This window comes from Paroedura picta, chromosome 5 (assembly GCF_049243985.1).
Source record: "Paroedura picta isolate Pp20150507F chromosome 5, Ppicta_v3.0, whole genome shotgun sequence".
Classification (NCBI taxonomy): domain Eukaryota; kingdom Metazoa; phylum Chordata; class Lepidosauria; order Squamata; family Gekkonidae; genus Paroedura; species Paroedura picta.
Window position 1 is genome coordinate 74,674,287 of NC_135373.1, and position 21,904 is coordinate 74,696,190.

Below are 21,904 nucleotides of genomic sequence, written 5' to 3' on the forward strand. Positions count from 1 at the left end.
CAAATGGTGGGTTATTATTGCTCCACTAAAATAACTATACCTTTTATACAGTTATATCCTCAAATCAAATTACTCCCATATTTTAAATATTGGTCATGTCATCCTTTTTATGTATGTTACCTATACTAGTACATCAAGCAGTGGCATTTGTAAGTATGCAGGTATATATCCATGCTCCCAGAATCAATTCTTTGAATTTGATATTAAGCATATTGCCTTGCAAGTCAGTCTCATTGACTGTACAACATGCTTTGTCCCACTTTTTGTCCCATGATGCAGTTTCAAGGAAACTCATGGAGTGATACATGCAAAATTAAGTAAGAGTCAACTTCCAAAATCCTCAATGAAACTAAAACCAGGTCGTTGGAATAGTGCTGCTTCTGCTGCCATATCTCACACAAGGTCATGGGCTAAGGGTCAAGATACCTTTGGCTCTCATCTTTTGGCTCCAACTCCTACCCAAATCCAGGCTTTAATTTCCCCGCAAAAGGCAACAGTAGACACTAAGCCATGGATTATTCATCTATCTACTGCTTCACATCACATTATTCAGTATAAAAATGTTCATTATTTTTATGTCAGAAGCAAGAACAGTTCATATTCCTCACCTCCTTGAACAGCAGGACATTCTACACTGAAGCTTTACTGGATCAATTTCCAGTAAATGAAATAGACACTTGGAAATCTGGTTGACTGCAAGTATATGGGCTGAGTCAGTGGAAACGAAGAAAGCACCCAGCAAGACCCTGTTACTCGCAAAGCAGCATCGATTGTCAAAAGCTGGAACAGCACTTCAAGATTATTTCTCAGCTGTCAGTTCCAAAAACAGGATTTATTTTGCTGACACAGATGAGCCTTTTAGCCCACCCCTTAAAAGTATGCATGACTTTAGGACTCAATGAGCTTTTAAATAAACATGCTTGATGCCTTACTCCGGAAACATCTACTGTTCACCAATAACACTGCATTTCATGATCCATTATCTGTTCTCAGTAAGGGGTGTTAGAGTGGGCTGTGTCCATGATCAAAACTCCCGGATTGGCCCCTTGGCCCCAGACTGACAAGCAGAGGCGCCAATCGGAAGGTGCAAAGCACCTTCCAATTGGGCCCTCACCAGGACAGACTAGAGTTCCAGAGCAATCTGGAGACATGGCTGCCAATCTGCTTCTGACCACTGCAGGGAGAGGAGGTCAGTAGGGATGACAAGGGGGATGAGAACAGAGGCTGCACCAGCCCTTTTCGCCCCAAGGCTGTCCTGACTGTCAAGTCCAGCTGCAAATTGCCTCACAACCCTGACAGAGCTGGCAGGAGTTCACCCACCCCCCTTCAGGCCTGCTGCAAAGGAGCCTCTGACAGGCCCTGACTGAGGGGAGGAGGCCTTTCCAAGAGCAACGCAGGGGAGCCTCAGGGCCTTCCTTTTGAGGGGGGGGGGGCCTTCCCCCTTCTGCCAAACAGTTGGCTGACAGGGAGGCCACAGAAAAGCCCCTTCTCACTTAAAATACTGCTATGTCAGGGGGTTAGACACAGCCAAGCCATGTGTCTTTCTTCTTTGCTACTCGCTGCAGATTTGAGGCCACTGCACAGTGTTATTCTGCAGAGGAAGCTGGCTCTTTTGTCTCCTGTTTCATCTGCACAAACAACCCTGTGCAGTAGGCCTCAAGTCTTTCAATTCAAAAACCACCTGTGTGGTAGGCCTTAAATGTTTCTTCTCTACCACAACCCTGTCCAAAGTAGCCCTTTCTGCCTGGGGAGCTGATCTTTATACTCTGCAGTTGAGCTGTAATTCCAGGAGCTCTCCAGGCCCCACCTGGAGGTTGGCTACCCCTGGGTTGGAAATATTCCTGGAGGTTTGGAGATGGGACTTCAAAATCGTACAATGCCTCAGAGTCCAGCCTTCAAAGAAGCCATTTTTGCCTGCAGTTGGGAGGGAGTGGTGCAGGAGTGTCCTTCCTGGGCCATGAGCTATGGCCAGCTCTTACCAGCAACTGTTTGTATTCTGGGGCGGAGACAGGCAGACCAGCATCAGTCCTGTCAGTCTTGAACGTGCAGGAATATCTAAGTAAATATTTACAGCCTGAAACTGTAAATAGTGAACAAGTAAATTGGCCTGGCAAATAAAAAAACAGTATTAAAAAACCTTACTAAGGTCAAGACTGCTGTGCACAGAGAGTCTTCCTCTTAGGGTTGCCAGCTTCCCTGTAAGGCTCTCTACCCCACCTCCCTCATCAGGAGTCTGTTATAGGGAGAGGAAGGGAAGACGATAGGAAAATGCTTTGAGACACCTGAGGCCTGCTGGGTCATTGTGGCCCATTCCCAGTTCTCTCAGACCTCTCATAGCCCCGCATAACTCATAGGTTGACTATTGTGGGGAGACAAACGGAAAAAGTGTTTGTAAACCACTTTGAGACTCCTTTGGGTAGTAAACAACAGGGTACAAAAATCCGTTCTTCTAAGGAGCAACCATGAAAGAAGGATGTGGGCACATAACATTTTATCAACAGTGAAAAAATGGAAAAGGAGGAACAGGGTGGACAACTGTGTGCTGTGACTACCCCATATGTATTAGGGCAGAAGGGCATTTCAATGTCTGTGGCCTAATTCACACAAGAAGGGAAATGACGCAGAACTGGGGGGAATTGGTTGCCATGTAATCTTCCCCTAAGAAGAGTCTCCAGTCTGATTTTCCCTTCACATATCTGAAGACATGGCTCTGGAAAGCTCATCTGTAACCACTATGCCACAATTCCCAAAGGTCAGTCCTCTCCCATATTCAATGAACATTCCACACCACAGGTTCTTGACACCCATATCTCCACACCCATGCCCTCATTTGTCACCACGCCATCACAACCTCCCACACAACACACACATTCAACCCCATGCCCTTACAAACTAGATAACTCCTCCCCTTCCTCTTCCCACTGTCAAGCTCTAGCGCCCATTGTATTCTTGGATACAACGGGCTGTGCCCCTAGTCAGAACATGTTTCCATGAGCTTGGTTTTGGCTGATTTCTCCTGTTTGCTGGCTAGCCAGCAAATGAGGTTCAGTGATGAAAAAATATATATTTTAAAATCTCTTGTAGATAAAGGTGGAATATTCCTTTGTTAACCTTATCCAGGTAGCCAAAACAAGAGAGAACAGTAATTGCAGCAACACTGATGTAGATGAGAGTGAGTAAATGGCCATGCCAACAGCATATACCTAAATTATTGTATAACTAGTAAAAAAGCCCATTGTATGAAGAAGACAATGGGCGCTAGCAGGTGGGGACCAGAGCGAGCGGCAGGCGAGGGACAGAGCGAGGGACAGGCTACCTGAAAGAGGAGGCGGGCGGCGGCTCCTCGGCGTCTCGTAGTTTTTGCCGAGGAGCACCAGGTGTGGTGCGCTGGGCTGCGGTGGCTCCTCTGCATTTTTTTGTTCTTCTGCGGCTTTCCCGGCGGCTCCATTGTGTTCTGGGGCCATGAGGGCAGGGAGCCGCCAGCAGCAGCACTGTGCGCGGCTGCCGGGGCTCCCAGGGCGCCGGCTTGAAGCGGCGACAGGCTCCTCCAGGGTTTTTTTTTTTCTGCTGCCTCTCGTGGGCGCGCCAGCTTGGAGCTGCGAAAGGCTAGTAGTACGGTAGGGGTACACTTCCTCATCAACTTGACAGGTCCGGAAATGCCTGTGCAGCTGCGTGTGTAGATAAGAATAGCCAGGCTAAAAAAAAATATATAGGAATTTCTGACTGCCCCTCTTAAAACTGATCAAATAAAAACATACAAACAAAACCCGTGGAGGGAGTCTCGCCTGGGAATCACTTAGTTCAACAGAATGTCCCTGGTTGGCACTTAAGCAGTGTTTTTTTTATACTTGTTAATTTCAAAGTACCAGCCCCCTATGCTCTTGATACAGAGAGAGATCCTGTGTATACAGCCAGCACTTTGAGAGCCTCTGAGCACGAATTCTTGTGGCCAGCTTCCAGCCTGGCTCCCCCGACTAACCTCTCCTCGACTAAACATATTAAAGGATGTGGAGAGACCTAATGGTGTGTGGCTGAATTTGGGCTGCCCCTCTCTTCCCCTGAAAGGCCTGGGTAGATAACATTGCTTTGCTGCAGCCTTCTTTATTGTCCTGCAAGTGTGCTTTGATGTAATGAGTAACGTTTTTTTTCTATTGTTGGGAATATCTGCTGGTTCATCACTTAGGTCAACAGAATGTCCAGGGTGGATGCTTAAGCAATGGCTGTATTTTCTATCCTTGTTAATTTCAAAGTATCATAGCCTGATTAAAATAAACATATTAATTTTGGATCTTTGATGCTAAAAAAACAGCCCTGTGCTCCTGATACACAGATGCCTGATTTATTTTCTCTCTTTCAAACACACGGTTTGCAATGGAATCCTCTGCATATCTCTCAACCTTGCCCCCCAGTTAACCCTCCCCCCTCCCAACACTTATTAAACGATGTGCAGAGACCGCGCAGGGTCTGACTGGATTTTTAAATGGTAGATCCAGGATATTTCAAATCGTTTTTTTTAAAATTATCCAACCCTCTTTGAATGTATCTCTCCCCGCACTAGATTTGTGTCAATTAAAGGCAATATCATTATTACCAGCATGTAAAACAAACAAAAAAAAAGCACCTACTCTACACTCAGTATCCAACTACGACTTGATTAAAATAACAAAATGAATTAATTTTGGATCTTTGATGCTAAAAACATACATGCAGAGCTGGCTGCTGTACAGATTTACACATAGGGAGTGCTCTGGGACTCCGAGGGGTTCTCTGTGTTGCTGGAAGAAGTCTCAGAGAGCGTGGAGGAGATGGTAGGGTTTGGGGGAGGGGGCGTCAGGTGAGTGTATGTAAAAAAGCACCTCTGCATTTCTTCTCTCTACACTCAGTATACAACCGTGGCTTGATTAAAATAACAAAATGAATTAATTTTGGATCTTTGATGCTAAAAACCATCCCTGCAAAGCGGCCTGTTGTACAGATTTACACATAGGGAATGCTCTGGGACTCCGAGGGGTTCTCTGTGTCGCAGGAAGAAGTCTCAGAGAGAGTGTGGAGGGGGTGGTAGGGGTTTTTTTTTGGGGGGGGAGTCAGGTGAGTGTATGTAAAAAAGCACTTCTGCATTTCTTCCCTATACACTCAGTATCCAACTGCGGCTTGATTAAAATAACAACATGAATTAATTTTGGATCTTTGATGCTAAAAACCAGCCCTGCAGAGTGGCCTGTTGTACAGATTTACACATAGGGAGTGCTCTGGGGCTCCAAAGGGTTCTCTGTGTGGCTGGAATAATTCTCAGAGAGTGTGCTAGGGGTGTTAGGAGAGTTTTTTGGAACTCCAGGAGTGCGCATGCTATCAACATTTAAACGTGTCAATGAGTGCGGGGGGCTCTGGGGCTGGGAACTGCCTTTCAAAAGGGAGAAGGGGGGGGGAGGCACCCTGCTGCAGGACCCACTGCCCCATGGAAACCATACCAGCATATCTACTGTAGAGTCAGGATGAATATATATTTCAATTCAAACACATACCTCTCAGCCTGTATGATCTGGCTTTCTAAGGAATTGCTCAGCCAGTTTGCCTACTGAATAGCTCACATATGTCAGAAAGGAAAAGACTGGTTAGGCTCCCCACCCCCACCCCCCGAAACGGCAGGGAGTGTGATTGTGGTTTGCTGTAGCTTGGCTGTCCAGGGAGTGTGTTTTGGAGTGATTAGTAGAAGGGTGGGGTACGAGTAATGGCTTTTTCTTATGTTGTGGACTCTTAAAACTGATCAACATGAAGTTTTTATTCTTGTTAATTTCAAAGTAGCAAGCCTTCCCCCCCCCTCCATACACAGAGCCTGAAAGCAGCTAGCTGTATACAGTCAATGATGTGAGAGTATCCGAGTTGACTGATTTATTTTTGGAGAGTGGGTGCCCAAGAAGATTCACAATATAAAGAAAATACATAAAATATATCATATAAAATACATACAGAAGCAAATTTTAAAACCACAATGTAGGACTACTTTAATCCGTTGCAATCCTAAATAAAGCTGACAGCTGCTTAGTAAGGACCGAAAGCGCGAGGTTCGGGTGTACAACCCAGAGGAGATTGTTCCACAAGTATGGGGGCTGCTGCTGAAAAGGCCCTTTTTTCATGCAACCACCAAATAATCTTCTTTGGTTACTGGGATAGCCAGGCAGGCCTCTCCCAGTGATCTTAATTCCAGGGCTGAGATTTTCTATGCAGCGGTATTTTTGTGTACAAGGAAGCCTTAGGTTGTCTGGGCTCTCACTCGCAATCTGCCATGGTAAGCCGCATGGAGGATCACCATCTCACTGAGAATTAGATCTACATTCTAGGGAAGATCTTGTGATTGGAACACCAACTCAATAATTTGTGTCTTAAAAGCAGCTAAAGGAGATCTTATGTGGACTGGAGCCGTGGAAATGGAGAAAGGGGGAGCGTTTAACTTTTGTCTCAAAGTCGTTTCACCAAGCAAAAAATGGCCTTCCCCAAGCCTGTGTAGGGGGAAAAGATGGGCATAATACAAAGGCCTGACTTTTTTCTATACCGGGACTTAACGGACCTAGGGAAGGGAGGAAAAAATTTCCAATGGGGTAAATAACAGATGGAGAAAGTTCCTCATTACCACAACATCAATCTAGTCACACACATACACACACACCCAACTTCTATCTAGGACCAAATTACATGCTCAGTTTTCTGCTCTGTGTCTTTTTTCCTAGATGCTATTCCTGGGACATCTCTTGCTACCCTACAAAAGCAGGCTCCCCCCTCCTCACCCATACTTTTGTTTTATAGTCTTGTGTTAATGCCACAACTCGTACTGCTGAAAACTCACAAAATAATAAATACCACAACATAGACAGAGTGTAAAAGAGCACAGACCCCTCCACCTCCCCCCCAAAATATTCTCAACACGGAGTGTTTAATCAAGAATTGTATTTATTTGGATTTTTATACAATGTTTAAACAAAGTTATACCCGATAACAGCAATATTCCTACACGTTCTGAAAACCTGCTGCCAGCAATCTGAACAACAGTTTGTACAGATAGAGACAACTTAGTCAGTCAGCTTGGTATAGAGGTCAGAGTGCTAGACACTGATCTTGGAAACACAGCTCTGAATGCAGTTGTGGAGAAAAAATTAAAAGCAAAATGCTTGCTTATCAATTGCACTTAGGGTTTCTTTAGAACAAAGCAGGGGGTTAAGGGGAACATAGTGCTAATCCTCTAAAATGAAATTAATGAGTCTTAAAGCGCAGACTTTAAGATTCCGTTATTCTTGAAGATGTATAAGGGGTAGGCTGGGGTGGGACTAGGCTGAGGTCCCTGTATCTGTTTTAGTATTGATAAGAGATCCCTCCAAAAAAAAAACAAAAAACAAAAACAGGACGTGTGTCTTAACGATTTCTGTACTGTGTCCGGTCCTCTGAAAAAAACAGGCATTTCCCCCTTGCAACTATACCACATGTCTAAAAGCAGTTTGTGGATCTGAAGGAGTAACAGATTAAAGATAAACAGTCACAGATGAACATTTTCCTGCCTGTCCTTTCCTTTCTTAGCATTTGGGGTGGGGGGGGGGGGCGGGGAGGGTCTAACATTATCAGCTTGCTTGTCTCTAATCAGGACTTCTGTGAAGACACTCTGCCTGTGAAGGCAGAGGTTTTTTTCCACCAGCGCTATGTCTTCAAACTGCATAGGAACTGCAAGGAAGTGTGGTGTTTATGCTTGGGGAGATAATGGAAAGCAAGACAATCAGAGTACATTCCAAGATTTTGACAAACAGTTGCCTGATTGCAAATAAATTTTATTTAGCTGCTACCTAAATCATGAAGAACGTATATGCTTCAGGTTCCTTTTAGCAAACACCAAAATAGCCCAGGCATCTGAACCTGCTCATATTTATAAAATAAGAAAGTGATGTTTTCAAAGTACAGGATGTTTGTATAAACAGAAATATTATTTACATCGATCTTGTTAATTGTTAAATCTTGACAATGTTATAAGCTCGAAGAAAACTTTTGGGGTCCAACAGAAATGCGCTCCCCCTTTTCCTCCAAAACAACTTTACCAAAGCAATGTGCCTTTTTACATACCATCACCGTAGTTGTATCGTTAAAAAAGTTTTGATTTAAAAAAAAAAATCACATGCTGCAAATTATGAACCTGTGTAGGCATGGTACCTTGGTAGAACTAAACAAACAAACAAACAAAGGTCTTGCATAACAACAGAGGTGCTGCAAGGTTACAACAAGATTAAACTAAATCTCCAAAGAGATTCCCCCACAGCCTAAAAGAATAAAATATCCTGAAAAAATAAGCATATACGCTATATAAGACTTGTTTTGGTAGCTTAAGAGGCCAAACCGGTAAGAAATATTGCACTACGTGTCTGCACTTTCCTTAGAGTGTTGTACTCTAAATAACTGAATATAAAATAAGACAATATTTAAAATCTTAATTAGGACCGCCAATAAATAAAACTAAATTACACAGATGTCATCCTAAATACGATGGATTTTCTCGTCCTTCCATTTTCTCGCATCAACCCTGCGAGGTAGTTTAGGCCGAGTGATTGCCCAGGGTTGCACAGTAGCCGTTACAGTTGAATGGGGATTTGAACTCAAACCTCTCCAGTACTAGTTCAGCACTGCTCGCTACACCATACTACTTCTCTGATTATTATTCAACTTTCCAACCAAAATACTGGCTTCCAAAGTACCCTCTTGGTAATCAAAAGACTATATGGATGGCACGTAAAATTCCATCAACATTGACTCCAGGGTTAGGGATCCCCTTACTGCAGCACACCCCCCCCCCGATCCTAATGATTATAGTTAGACATCAGAAAGAGGCATTCTCCGCAGAGCTTCCAGTGTTACATTATGTGAACATATTATTTGATGGCAGATACTGAAAAGTCAGATTATGTAAAAGTGCTTTTATGTAACAATTATAATTTTTGATAGGCCAGGTTTTCTGGTGTTGAGAAAATTTGTAATTCTTCTTCCATGTTTGTATTCTGGATTTATTTTATCTAATTAGCTGCCATTTGTGATAGTTTACAATAAGGGGTACAACTAAACTCTTCTATATGTATAGCAACGATACAGCACAAAAGAAATGTGCATCATAAAGTATTATTTCATTAGTTTGGGATAATTAGCATTTACCAAATCTTCATCTAGCATTCCTCTAATAAATATCTGGTAAGCCATCTGATCCAGGCACTTTTTCCGATTTAATTTTTATAGCTTCCATAACCACCATTATTGTTATAGGACCAACACAATCCATCTTTGTTCTTCTGTAATTTTTAGCTAAATTTTGCTTCCTATTTTTCTATTTTTGTCAATAATACATCATGGCCTTTATAGAGATTAGAATTTATAGCAAGCTTTTTGTTTTACTTCCATTTGTTTTAGCGTTATCACGGAAAGTGTTGTAAGATATTTTATTTGATGAGAGAAATTCCTGGTAAATTTCTTAAGTCATCCTCTTTTCGAATTTCTTTTTTGTCTCTTTTTTCTCGGGTTCAGCATTATGTTGTATAAACAGTTCACATGCATCCAAAACCATTCTCAAATTCCATTATTTAAAATACTTTATAATTCTGCAGACTTCAATATGTGAGACAAATCGAATCTTTTGCTCCTCACTTTTGTATTCTGGATTATTTTATCTAATTAGCTGTTTTTTGTGATAGCTTACAATAAGGGACTCAAGTAAATTCTTCTAATGCAAATTAGACTCTTCTACCATATATGTATAGCATTGATATTGCATAACAAAATTATGCATAATAAATTGTTATTTCATTAGTTTGGGATAATTAACATTTACTAATACATTGGAGAAAGCCAACCTTTTATTATTATTCAGCCACCCCGATTTTAATGCTTTCAAAACACAGGAGTAATAATTTACAGTTGGATAATTAAATCTTCAGGCAACATTTTATATAAACCCTAAGAAATGCCTGGCTAAAATGCATAGGGACTGATGTAAGAATAGGGCGATAGCAAGGCTGTTTGATCTCGAGTGCGCATTAGTGAGACAACATGAGGCTCTTATGTGCCCATGCTCTAACAGTTCTCAAACAATATTATTTATTTATTAACTTGCCAACCACCTAATCATAGACCTAATCATCACCACCTAATATTTCATTTAATCTCCATCTAAATTGTACTAGGTGTTAAGAACCAAATTTACCAGGTTGTGGCCAGAAAATGTATCCTATGAGTGAGGGAGAACAATTCCCCTTTACCTAATTCTAACAGCACACTTGTTTCGTGTCATGCCCTTCAATATGTGGGGGAAATCTAATCTTTTGTACTTACTCGGGGCTTTCCCCAGTGCTGGATTCTACAATATGGTTTAGACCTTCCACAACCAATATGTTTACAGTTCATAACGCATTTATTGCAAACATCTGATTTTGTTTTACCTAGAGTTTTTAATGTTCATACTGGTTTAATGGCTCTGGTTTTAATAATGGGAAAGTTGGCCTAGACAATGACTAAATAAATGTAACTGTTCAAATAACCATAATTCTCCACTGAATCAGCAAGCTGGATATTAATATTTTAACAAAATAAAATACTAAAATAAGAATACAATTTTCTTTCTATGAACCGTACGATAGCCAGATTCAAACCCACTAGTTCTTACAGGGCGATCTATGTAGGTGACTTTCCTCTCCTCTCAAAAAGTGAAAAGCTTCAAATTTGGCTCAAAACAAAACAGTGTATGTACTACTTATTAAAAATGTAGCCCCTTTACTGCTGTACAATTTGTTACACATCTAATTACAATATAAATCAAACTGATTTACTTTAGAATGTTATCTTTATAGAAAGAACAATCCGAACACAGGGGAAAAATTACCTATGCAGATGCCTTAGTATCTCTTTCTTGTTATTTGGAACTCATGTCCATTTAGTTGTCCAGACAAATTGTAAAGATTCACATCTTTTTGTAATCTATAGATTTTTTACAGAGTAATCCCAGTCTGCCATCATTTCCATATTTCTTCAGTTCCTCAGAGCTGTATTACAGATTCCAACGGTGTCTCTAATCATAGATATAGCTACAGATCTCCCAAAATTTAAATCCAAAATTGCTTTTGGATGCACCATGCTCTGATTAAAGCCCAATTGGGCATCTGCTGAGCTACTACCCTCAATCCTATGAAACAGTTTCACATCCAAGTGGAGGGGTAAGGTGCATTGAACTTGTACTTCTTGGGCGCCTTTCTTTTACAACCATGTTTTATTCTCCCTCTACTCATAGATGCCCCTGAGAACACAGACAGAGGAAAAGTCTGATTCTCACTATAGAGTGGGAAGGCCCCCATACTCAAGCAGGTAGACAAATATTGTGCACACATATATAGCTTAAGGGAAGACAACTGAAGCGATCAGTGCTGATTTAGAGAAGTTTTATTATTAAATTTTAAATTTGTAACCTTAAAATTTTAAATTTGGAGATTCTTTTACTCTCTGGGAGCGGTGTCATCCTTTCCAGAGTGTTTATCATAATTGACAGATCCGGCACCCCTCAAGAAGCTGTACTTTTGATGGTATGATATCTGGTTACAATAGTCACAGCAGTCGCGCTTCACAGGGCAATGTGCCGCCTCGACTATCTGCACAAACAGCTGCCAATCCACTGTTTCATCAGAGAGCTGCAACAAAAACAAAAAACACAATCCTATTTTTTATTTCTACCCCACTGCTGAGGGATTCCTGACAGTTAGAGAGGGTTTTTCTGTGGAACAAGCTTCCTCAACTGGTGGTGGGTTCTCCATGTTTGGAGATTTTTAATCAGAGGATGGATAGCCATCTGACGGAGAGGCTGATTCTGTGAAGGCTCCAGGGGGTGGCAGGTGACAGTGGATGAGCGATAGGGTTGTGAGTATCCTCCATTTGGGGGGGGGTGGACTAGACGACCCAAGAGACCCCTTCCAACTCTTATGATTCTATGAATCTATTATTCTTTCTCCCTCTGTCCCACATCCCCCTCACTCACCCCTTCTACTCACCCCTTCTACTAAAAACTGAGCACACTCAGAGTGCTCTTCCTCTTCAGCAGTAACTTTTCCACCATCTTGTGAAACTACGTTGCACGCTGCTTCTTCAGGCTCACCCACATCTTCACGAACAGGCCCTCTCTCCGACTTCATTTCTTCACATTTTGCCTCCTCCATGAGATCCGAATCCTTTGGCACGAGCTTCATTCCCTCATTGATAGTCTCTTCCATCATGCAGGAGCGTACAAGAGCAGCAGAGGATGCACAAGAACGAGCTTTCTTTTGTTTTAAAGAAAGTCCCCGGTTCAAGCTCTCTCACTCATTGGCACGTGTAAATATCGCGGGATGATCCCAACACGTGGTACTTTGCTGGGGCTGGGAATCGGAGGGACCTTTGCAGTACTTTGCAGTTGCTGGGGCTGGGAATCGGAGGGACCAATTGGCAGGCGCTTCGCGCCTGCCGTTTGGTCCCTCCGGTTGTCTGTCATGAGGAAGGGTCCAATCCGGACCCTTCCTCATCCCGGACACATCCCGCCCCAGAACCCCTTACTGTTTTATTTAGTCCGTGGCGCCCGCGGCGCCACGGGCGGTGTACAGATTGTTTAAGGTTATACCATTATGTAGTAGCTTAACATTCTCACCCTAATTTCACTACCGATGAGTTCTGTCCATATATCTACAGTTGCATCTGCATGCACAGAAGTATAATCTTAAATAATACCTTGTATCCTGGCAAATAGATGGGGAAGAAATTGAGGAAGTGACAAATTTTATTTTCCTGGGCTCCAAGATCACTGCAGATGGGGACTGCAGCAAAAAAATTAAAAGACACTTGCTCCTGTGGAGGAAAGCTATGGCAAATCTAAACAGCATCCTAAAAAGTAGAGACATCACCCTGTCAACTAAACTGCGTCTAGTCAAGGTTATGGTCTTCCCAGTTGCAATGTATGGCTGTGAAAGATGGACCATAAGGAACACTGGTGCTGGAGAAGACTCTTGCGAGTCCCTTGGACTGCAAGGTGAACAAACTGGTCAGTTCCAGAGGAGATCAGCCCAGACTCCTTAGAAGGCCAGATCCTGAAGATGAAACTCAAATACTTTGGCCACCTCATGAGAAGGAAGGACTCCCTGGAGAAGAGCCTAATGCTGGGAGCGATTGAGGGCAAAAGAAGAAGAGGACGACAGAGAATGAGGTCGCTGGATGGAGTCACTGAAGCAGTAGGTGCAAACTTAAATGGACTCTGGGGAATGGTAGAGGACAGGAAGGCCTGGACGATCATTGTCCATGGGATTGTGATGGGTTGGACACGACTGCGCACCTAACAACAACAATCCAGAAAACCATATACAGTTTTAAGTTCACAGAATGAAATTTACCCATGGCAATTCATTGGCCCCTTCCCCAGTGGTGCTACTAGAAGGGAGTCAGGGACTTGAGTAACAGGTAAACTGGAGTTCATAGTATGAAAGCCAATGTCTTACATTTAAACATATAGATACTGGATGCAACAATTTTGTTTCTCAAGTGAACATCTTTTTGATTACAAAGAACAATATTCTGTGGGTGTACGGTATCTGCAAGAAAGGTTTGCTGGGAAGAGATAAAAGAATGCTAATGATTGGTACATTGATTAAGTGAATAAACTGCAGAGCATTTAAGCACTAACCTGTGTAAATTAACTGATGACACTCTCTGAAGACAGAAATCCATTGAACAAAACCATCGCTGATAACCTCCAAATTAGTCACTCACTTTAGATTTTTAAAGAGATAGAAAAGTCAAGTTGCTTAAACACAACTCGTATTTTATAAAACGCTCCTTTCAAAGGACATTCAGTAGAATACATCAAAGTCTAAATGCCAACTTTAGGCTTGACTTTGAATAATTCATGTAAGCATACCTTTCTGGCAAATACAAGGTTAGAAGAGGGAAGATTTAAGGACTAGAAAGAACATTTGTAAGACCTCTTAAACCACATCTAATTTGGTAAACCACTGGGATAACTTGACAGAAGTACATAAATGTATTAAATTAATTTTTAAAAGTTGACTGTTACCTCTTATCTCTAGTTGACCATTGTCATAATTATCTCAGGCAATCAGGCTTATAGAAGTCATTTTACAAGCCATCAAATCTCAGGACTAGAAAATATGAGACTTTAGGCTGCCGCCTTGAAAAAATAATGCCCAAAATCATGGACAGCAGCCCAGAATCTCCCCCCCCCCCCATTACATTTGCCAGATGTTTGGAAGCGGCTGCTAGATTATTAGAGCAGATTTGCCTGAAACTCAACCCCTCAACTCCTGTGGCTTTGCAGAAAGGAGGCAGGACAGGAAGCACATTTATCCACTCTGCCCGGGGTGCAGCTTAATATCACACCTTGGACAAAAATTTGGGTGTGATCTGGATACCTTCCTTTCCATGGAGCCCCAGGTCACATTTGTAGCCCACATGGCATTTTACCATCTTCGCCAGGCAAGGCTACTAGCAAGGCTACTAGCACCCTACCAGACCTTGGAATGCCTGGCTACAGTGATCCATGCAACGGTCACCTCCAGATGAGATTTCTGTAGCTCATTCTACGCGGGCCTACCTGCAGCTGCCAATGTCCTCACTGGTACATCTTGGAGGGCCCATATTTAACATGTCCTGAAGCAGCTGTGGTGGATGCAAATCTACTTGTGGTCCCTGGCCCCACAGAAGCATGCCTGACCTCGACCCAGGCAAGGGCTTTTTCAGTCCTGGACCCAACCTGGTGGAATGAGCTTCCGGAAGACTTGAGGGGCCTGATAGAGCTTGTTAAATCCTGCAAAATGGAGCTCTTCTGCATTCAGTTGAGGCCGGGTGAGATCCCTGGGGTATGTGATCGGGTCCCCTTGGGTCCCCCTCCCCCCTAGCTCCTGTTGTGGTCCTAGACTGTGCCAGGAATTTGATTCTATCCATGCCAGTCAGTTATATTCCATCTGTGTTGAGACTGATGCCCAGAGCATGGGAAAAGATTTTTTTAGGATATGTAGTATACTGCTATCTTTTTAGGATACTGCCATATTTTTTAGGATATGTAGTATACTGCCATCTTTTGGGATTTTTTAAAGGGGGTTTTATTGAATATTGTTTTTGTGTTTTTTCATTCCATGAACCGCTGCAAGCCAGCTTGCTGATAGCAGCGGTATATAAATGCAATAATAAATAAAAAAAAAATGGAGCTCTTCCACCAGGTATTTGGTTTAGGCCGGGTTTCAGGAATAACTGGGGCCCCTCCTTTGGCCAATGCTACTCCACTCAGCAATCCTGAACCTGTGACATCTTGACTGTAAACTGGGTAAGGATTGGGGATTATGCTGCTGTTTAATGGATTTGAATGTTATTGTGGATTTCTGGCTTATTTTAATGGAGTGTTGTCTTTGTGCAACCCTCCACGAATCTTCAGAGAATGGAATGATAAAAATCTAAATAATAAAATAAAAATAAATACTTGTTTTTTTGAATTTTAAAATACTATTGTATACCTAAATGTTATAAACCATCCTGAGACCACCAGGGGCAATAGGGGTGGTCTAGAAATGTAACAAATAAAAAACTTGGTAGCCCTGCTACAACACAAATTTTCCATGTTTCTGACTGCAAGACAGCTTCACTGCTCAAGAGTAGGGAAAAGTGTTGGCAAAATACGGAATACAGGTCTACATGGACTTGTTGTTGTTGTTAGGTGTGAAGTCGTGTCCGACCCATCACGACTCCATGGACAATGATCCTCCAGGCCTTCCTGTCCGCTACCATTCCCCTGGAGTCCATTTAAGTTTGCACCAACTGCTTCAGTGACTCCATCCAGCCACCTCATTCTCTGTAGTCTTCTTCTTCTTTTGCCCTCGATCACTCCCAGCATTAGGCTCTTCTCCAGGGAGTCCTTCCTTCTCATGAGGTGGCCAAAGTATTTGAGTTTCATCTTCAGGATCTGGCCTTCTAAGGAGCAGTCAGGGCTGAGCTCCTCTAGGACTGACCAGTTTGTTCACTTTGCAGTCCAAGGGACTCGCAAGAGTCTTCTCCAGCACCAGAGTTCAAAAGTGTCATTCCTTTGACGCTCGGCCTTCTTTATGGTCCAACTTTTACAGCCATACATTGCAACTGGGAAGACCATAGCCTTGACTAGACGCACTTTTGTTGGCAGGGTGATGTCTCTGCTTTTTAGGATGCTGTCTAGATTAGCCATAGCTTTCCTCCCCAGGAGTGTCTTTTAATTTCCTTGCTACATGGACTACTTCTATATCATGGAGATTTCATATCCAGCCAGGACTCCAAGAACTTGGTTGGCTCCCAGTTGAATTCCGGATTAAGCGTAAGGTTTTGGTAATCACCTCTAAGGCCATACGCGGTCTGGGCCCAGTGTATCTGAGAGACCGCCTCCCTGCCTATACCCCCAGAAGAGCTCTACGCTCCGCCACCTCCCACTGGCTACGGACCCCTGGCCCTAAAGAGGCACGTTGGGCCTTAACAAGGGCCAGAGCCTTCTCGGTCCTGGCCCTCACCTGGTGGAATGAGCTCCCCGAAGAGATCAGGGCCCTGCCAGAACTTCCACAATTCCGCAGGGCCTGCAAAAAGGAACTCTTCCACCAGGCATTTGGTGGGGCCGACTGAGCCATAACACCTACAAGTGCCCCCCAGACTGAGAGACCGAACCTACTGAGGGATTGTCAAGTTATTGTTGAAGTGCCGTTCTAATTGTTCCAGTTGATATGTTGTTATTGTTATACTGTTATATTGATTTTGATAGTGTTCTATGTGAATGTTCAAAAATGTTTTATGTAAACCGCCCAGAGCCGTAGGGAAGGGCGGTTTAAAAATATAAATAAATATATATATATATATATATAAAGCACCTTCCACGTTCATATGAAGTTAGGCCATAATCAGTGTATTTAGATCTGCAGCTCAAGCAGCAGGCTTAGCAGCCAGAGCTCCTTGTTGGCACTTTTGTAAAGAATTTCAAGTGTTCCACAATGCAGCATGCACTGGAAAGAAAGAAAAGGACTGAAGAAAAGAGCAGTCTGGGTTTTAAGGGTATAAATGTCAACCTATTGGTTTTAACAACACCGATCAAATTATAATTTCCCAGTGGGGAATCACCTGGTACATCTTGCAGAATGGAGGCTTCCACCTTTAAACTGAAGCACCCCAATTGCCATGAAATGCTGCTTTTAGGAGACAGAGGACCCTGAGAAATAACAGGGGTGGGAATTGCATTGGAAATATGAAGCCACTGGCAATCGTTCATTTAGACTGGTTCCAGCTTGTAAAATTCAGTGGTGCACATAGAAGTTATCTTATTTTTTATTCCAATATGTGAATGTGACAAGGTTCCTATACTGAATACCTTGTTTCACGTTCACTTTGTCATAGCATATTTTATCAACACAGACAAAAATTGTAGCTCCAAAGCAGTATAGTAACCTGCATTGCATGTCACATTCCATGCAATACAGGTTACTATACCGCTTGGGAGCTACAATTTTTGTCTGTGCTGATAAAACATGCTATGACAAAGTGAACGTGAAACAAGGTATTCAGTATAGGAACCTTGTCACATCTTTAAACCGCCCGTGGCGCCGCGGGCGCCACAGACTAAATAAAAGGCTAAGGGGTTCTAGGGCGGGATGTGTCCTTGATGAGGAAGGGTCCGGATTGGACCCTTCCTCCGGACAGTCGGAGGGACCAATTGGCAGGCGCGCAGCGCCTGCCGATTGGTCCCTCCGTACTCCCTTTGCCGCCGGCCTGGTGCGTCGGAGGCACGAAACCCCTCTGATGCGTCAGGCCACCCGCAAGGGAGCCCCCGGCAGCCGTGCAGAGCGTAGCTGCCGGGGGCTCCCTGCCCGGCGGCCTGATGTGGCGAGAGGCGCAAAGCGCCTCTCACCACGTCAGGCCGCCGCCCGAGCGAGCCCCCAGCAGTCAGAGCTGCCCAGCACCCCGCTGCTGCCGCCCGCCCTCGACGCCTCCAGAATAAGGTGCCCTGCCTTTCCGCGCGCTGCCCTGTCCCTCCCTCTGCCCCCACATTCTAGCGCCCATTGTATTTGGTTTACAATGGGCTCTTTTCCTAGTATTAGAATAAAAAGACAACTTATATGTGCACCTTTAAAAAAATTGGTTGGTTTGCCAGCTATTCCAGATCTTTTTCTTTCACGATTGTACTATCCAACTCATAAACAGCAAGAATGCATTGGCCGAGGCTATATGGGATATAGCATCTTGTGTATTCCAGTATGTTCCAAACAAACTAGAAAACTGAAATTTTTAGTTGTTGATGCTAAAGACAAGATGATGCAGGCTTGGCTGTGGGAGACCTGGCTTATGAATACAGATCACCTGCTTATCAAGCAGTTGCATGCCTACCTGTAAACAAACTGGAATCTGGCTGTCATATTTTGTCAGCAAGCCCTTGGACTGAGTGAGCACACAAGTCGAATATTGAGTCAGCTGCTTAACAGTTCGTAACACTTGTAAGCTCTTGATAAGATATTTATTAGATCATAAGTGCAATTGTACTGTGTCTATCCAGTGGTCCACCTAGTCCAACATCTCATTCCACCAATTAGCCAGCCAGAAGGAAAGCAGAGAGACCAAGGCTGCTCTTTGTTTTTTGGCTGCATGTATACGCTACCTTGTGTGAGCCAAGAGACTGAGGGAGCATGCAGGCTTAGGAAATCTGTGAGAAAAAAGAAGACTGGATCCTCAAAGGAGAAAAATGAAAGGAGTTGGTGAAAAGATTAATCCCATGCAAGTTAATCAGCTATTGAAGTTATTCAGCATAAAATGCATGCTTATGTCTACTGCTATTAGATTTACACTTAAGTATCTGTTGACAAGAGCTGTATTTTCCTAAAAGTAGAGTACCCTAACACTGCAGGTTTTACAGTAGCTAGCTTATATTCATTTTGTTTCTCATTTACTCATCACTTACAGATGACTGCAAATCTGCTCCCAGAAGGCAACAGTTACAAAATTAGATCTGCCTCAGTATTCACTGGCAGCATTACTAGTTTAATCAAGCAGGAAAATTACTCCACAGTGGTAATTCATACAATAGCTCAGTTCAAAAGCTGTATTGCACTGCATATTTTATACTGCGGTAAGAAACCAGGTACAAACAAATGCAATAGGAAAACACTTAGAAGCCATTAAACAGTTTACATGCATGCTTAGAACTTCAGAGGCTGATCTATTGGAATAGTCATCAAAATGTTTTCCCCAAAGTAGCTCAGCAGCGTCTGACAAACAGACCATACATTACTAGTAAAGAAGCAGCTGAAATAATCTCGTCTTCTGCTTTGACTCACCTGAGACAGTATCAAAAAATTTCTTTTCATCCATAGACATTTACTATGGAGAGGCAAGAACCACCCCCGCTCCCCATTATTTAATTTTGTTTTAATCCACCTATGTTATTTTTCCCTTTGTTATTTTGAAGTGTATAATCGCATTCAAACAATGATCAGATCCATAGAAGTTATGAGGTCTAACAAAACTGAAGGTTACAGAAAGCACACTGTCTTCAGAAGCTATGTTCACAAGTGCACAGCCTCTGGCTCCCCTCCATCTTGTTTGAGGTAGATGACAAAGCCCACTCTTCAGCTGATACCATAGATCTTTAACAAGAACACATAGTGTATACTGCAATAACAATTTGTTGAAATGGAGTGTCCACAAGATACAAGTTCCCTGTTTACCACACCCATGCTTTCAAGGATAATCTTATGAAATATGATAAAATTAGTGACACCTGTTGCTAGAAAGCTCTTCATTTTGCTGGGATAGCAAAAAATGTTCAGATACTTTCTACAAAGGCAATGTAGTGTCTACAATTGCATTTTCCATTAGAAGGATGACAGGGCATTTAACTGGAGGGATTTGATGCAGGTTCTGAGGAAAGGAGGAACTGTCCTTGGTGCTTTCAGTAAAGATAGAAATAGAAAGGTTGACAGCTAGAAAGTTATTCAAAAAGGCAAATGAGTTGCAGAATTTAAAAAATATCTTAGGAAAAGGTATGTAGAGTCAGAATCCAGGGGAAGGAAGACAGACGTAACTCAGCATTAGAAGAATTATCTACTAGGAGTAAAATATGCCAAGTAAAAGGCATCCACAACACAAATTATGCAGTGGTACAGGGTGACAATTGCAGTGAACTATCGAATCACTTTGAGACTTACCAAAATGACAGCAAAATCTTAGACCAAAATCCAAAAAACCCCAAAACAAGTTATTGTAAGAATGTATCCTTACAAGCCAGCTTTTCAAGACTTTGAAAGACCCCCCAAACTAAAATTCTTATAGCAATCATAAAATGTTATGAAATCTCAATTTTCACTAAAAAGCCTATCAATTTGTGAATACTTCAGATATCTGAGTTATATAGTGGGACTCTGATGTATGTTATTAGTAGTTTCAGCGTCTTTTAACTCTGATGCAAAGTAGTATGTAACCCTAAATGCAGTAAGAAATGGGAAAGAAGAAATTGAAGCAGTTTGTGGTGCAGACTGGGAAAATAAGCCAAGTAGATCACTATGATTACCACATACCCAACAACGGCAGGGGACCTTCCCAATGATGTTTCCTGTCCCTTCTCCATTGAGGGCTGGGAGAAAATATTTCCTTATTCAGAACAGGAAGTGATGTCACATTCAATTTCAAAGTATTTGTGGTAAAACTACAGATTCTTAAAATTCCTAGAGTGTCAAAACAGCCAGGGGTTCTCTCCCAGGGATGGCCATGTTCATTCAGAAATGAACATGTGAATATTTTGTGAATGTAGATCTTACAGTCCTTTGACTATTCTTCTGTCACTCATTACATGTTTTAAAAAACTAAATAGTTTAGTCCTAGTATGAAGGAGAAAACTGGGCAGCTTGTGTCTCTAATTTTTCATCCTTGGTAGGTAGGCAAAGTAAAGAACTATTATTCATTCTTACCCTTTCTTCTATGAACTGCAATTTAATTCTGGACATTCTGAGCACATGCCAACATGAATGTACCAGCTGATGTTGCCAACAATAAAGGTGCAAAAGCAACTCAAATTTTAACGTAACTGATTTTAAAGTACAGATAATGTGGTTCACACAATCATGTACATCTCTTGATTTTTCTATTTTGAATGAGCAGATGAATGCATGAAAAGAATGGTACTTTTAGGCTAATATGTACCGTATTTGCCGGCATATAAGACGACCCCCCCAACATTTCCACTCAAAATATAGTTGTTATATACCTGGCCACCCCTGCATCTCCCTGTGACCAGCACCAGTGCGCAAGTGCGCATGTGCGAGCTCTAAGTAGACAAGGGGCAGGCCGGAGTGCTGCTGCTTCCCGCTGAGCAGAACGGGCTGGTCACGCTGAAAAGGCTGGCACCCCTGTCTTGCTGCTGATGACCCGCCGCGGCCACGCTGGATACCACGCAATACTGGATGGTATGTAGAATGAGGTGGGCGGCCATCAGGAGGCCACTATGGGCAGCTATGTCTATCCCAACTGAAGTGCACCCAGCGTATAGGACGACCCCCCCCCACTTGGAGGCATGTTTTTCAGGGGGGGGGGGGTTAAGTAGTCTTATACGCCAGCAAATACAGTATATCAGATTTAAAGCTCTACATCTGAGCTATGAATGTACAGGCTGGCTTTATATCCAGCTAGCCCTTATACACCCTTATGCAACTCAATGTGGCATAAAAGCAAACCATCAAAACAAGAAAGGAGGGACTGTCTTCAGCAGAACTTTCCGGGGAGAAACAAAACTGAGGCAGACTAGAACAGCTCAGTTTGTAATGCCTCCTGGGATACTACCAATTATGTGGCACACCTGCAACAATGATTACATGTTTAT

The 21,904-nt window shown here is 42.8% G+C and overlaps 1 protein-coding gene across 1 annotated transcript; it reads right to left on the minus strand.

Annotated features, from left to right (window-relative positions):
* Positions 1 to 11,253: 11,253 nt before the first annotated feature.
* LOC143837954 (uncharacterized) lies at positions 11,254 to 12,914 on the minus strand. Its single transcript, XM_077338518.1, has 2 exons — positions 12,051 to 12,914; positions 11,254 to 11,693 (listed from the first exon to the last, which is right to left on the minus strand). The coding sequence occupies exons 1-2, from the start codon at positions 12,270 to 12,272 to the stop codon at positions 11,502 to 11,504; spliced, it is 414 nt and encodes a 137-aa protein (XP_077194633.1). The 5' UTR covers positions 12,273 to 12,914; the 3' UTR covers positions 11,254 to 11,501.
* Positions 12,915 to 21,904: the final 8,990 nt, after the last annotated feature.

Coding starts and splice junctions, on each gene's coding strand:
- LOC143837954 (XM_077338518.1), bottom strand. CDS start 12,272: ATGATGGAAGAGACTATCAATGAGGGAATGAAGCTCGTGCCAAAGGAT. Junction 11,694..12,050: donor CTCAGTTTTTAGTAGAAGGG/GTGAGTAGAAGG, acceptor TTTTTGTTGCAG/CTCTCTGATGAAACAGTGGA.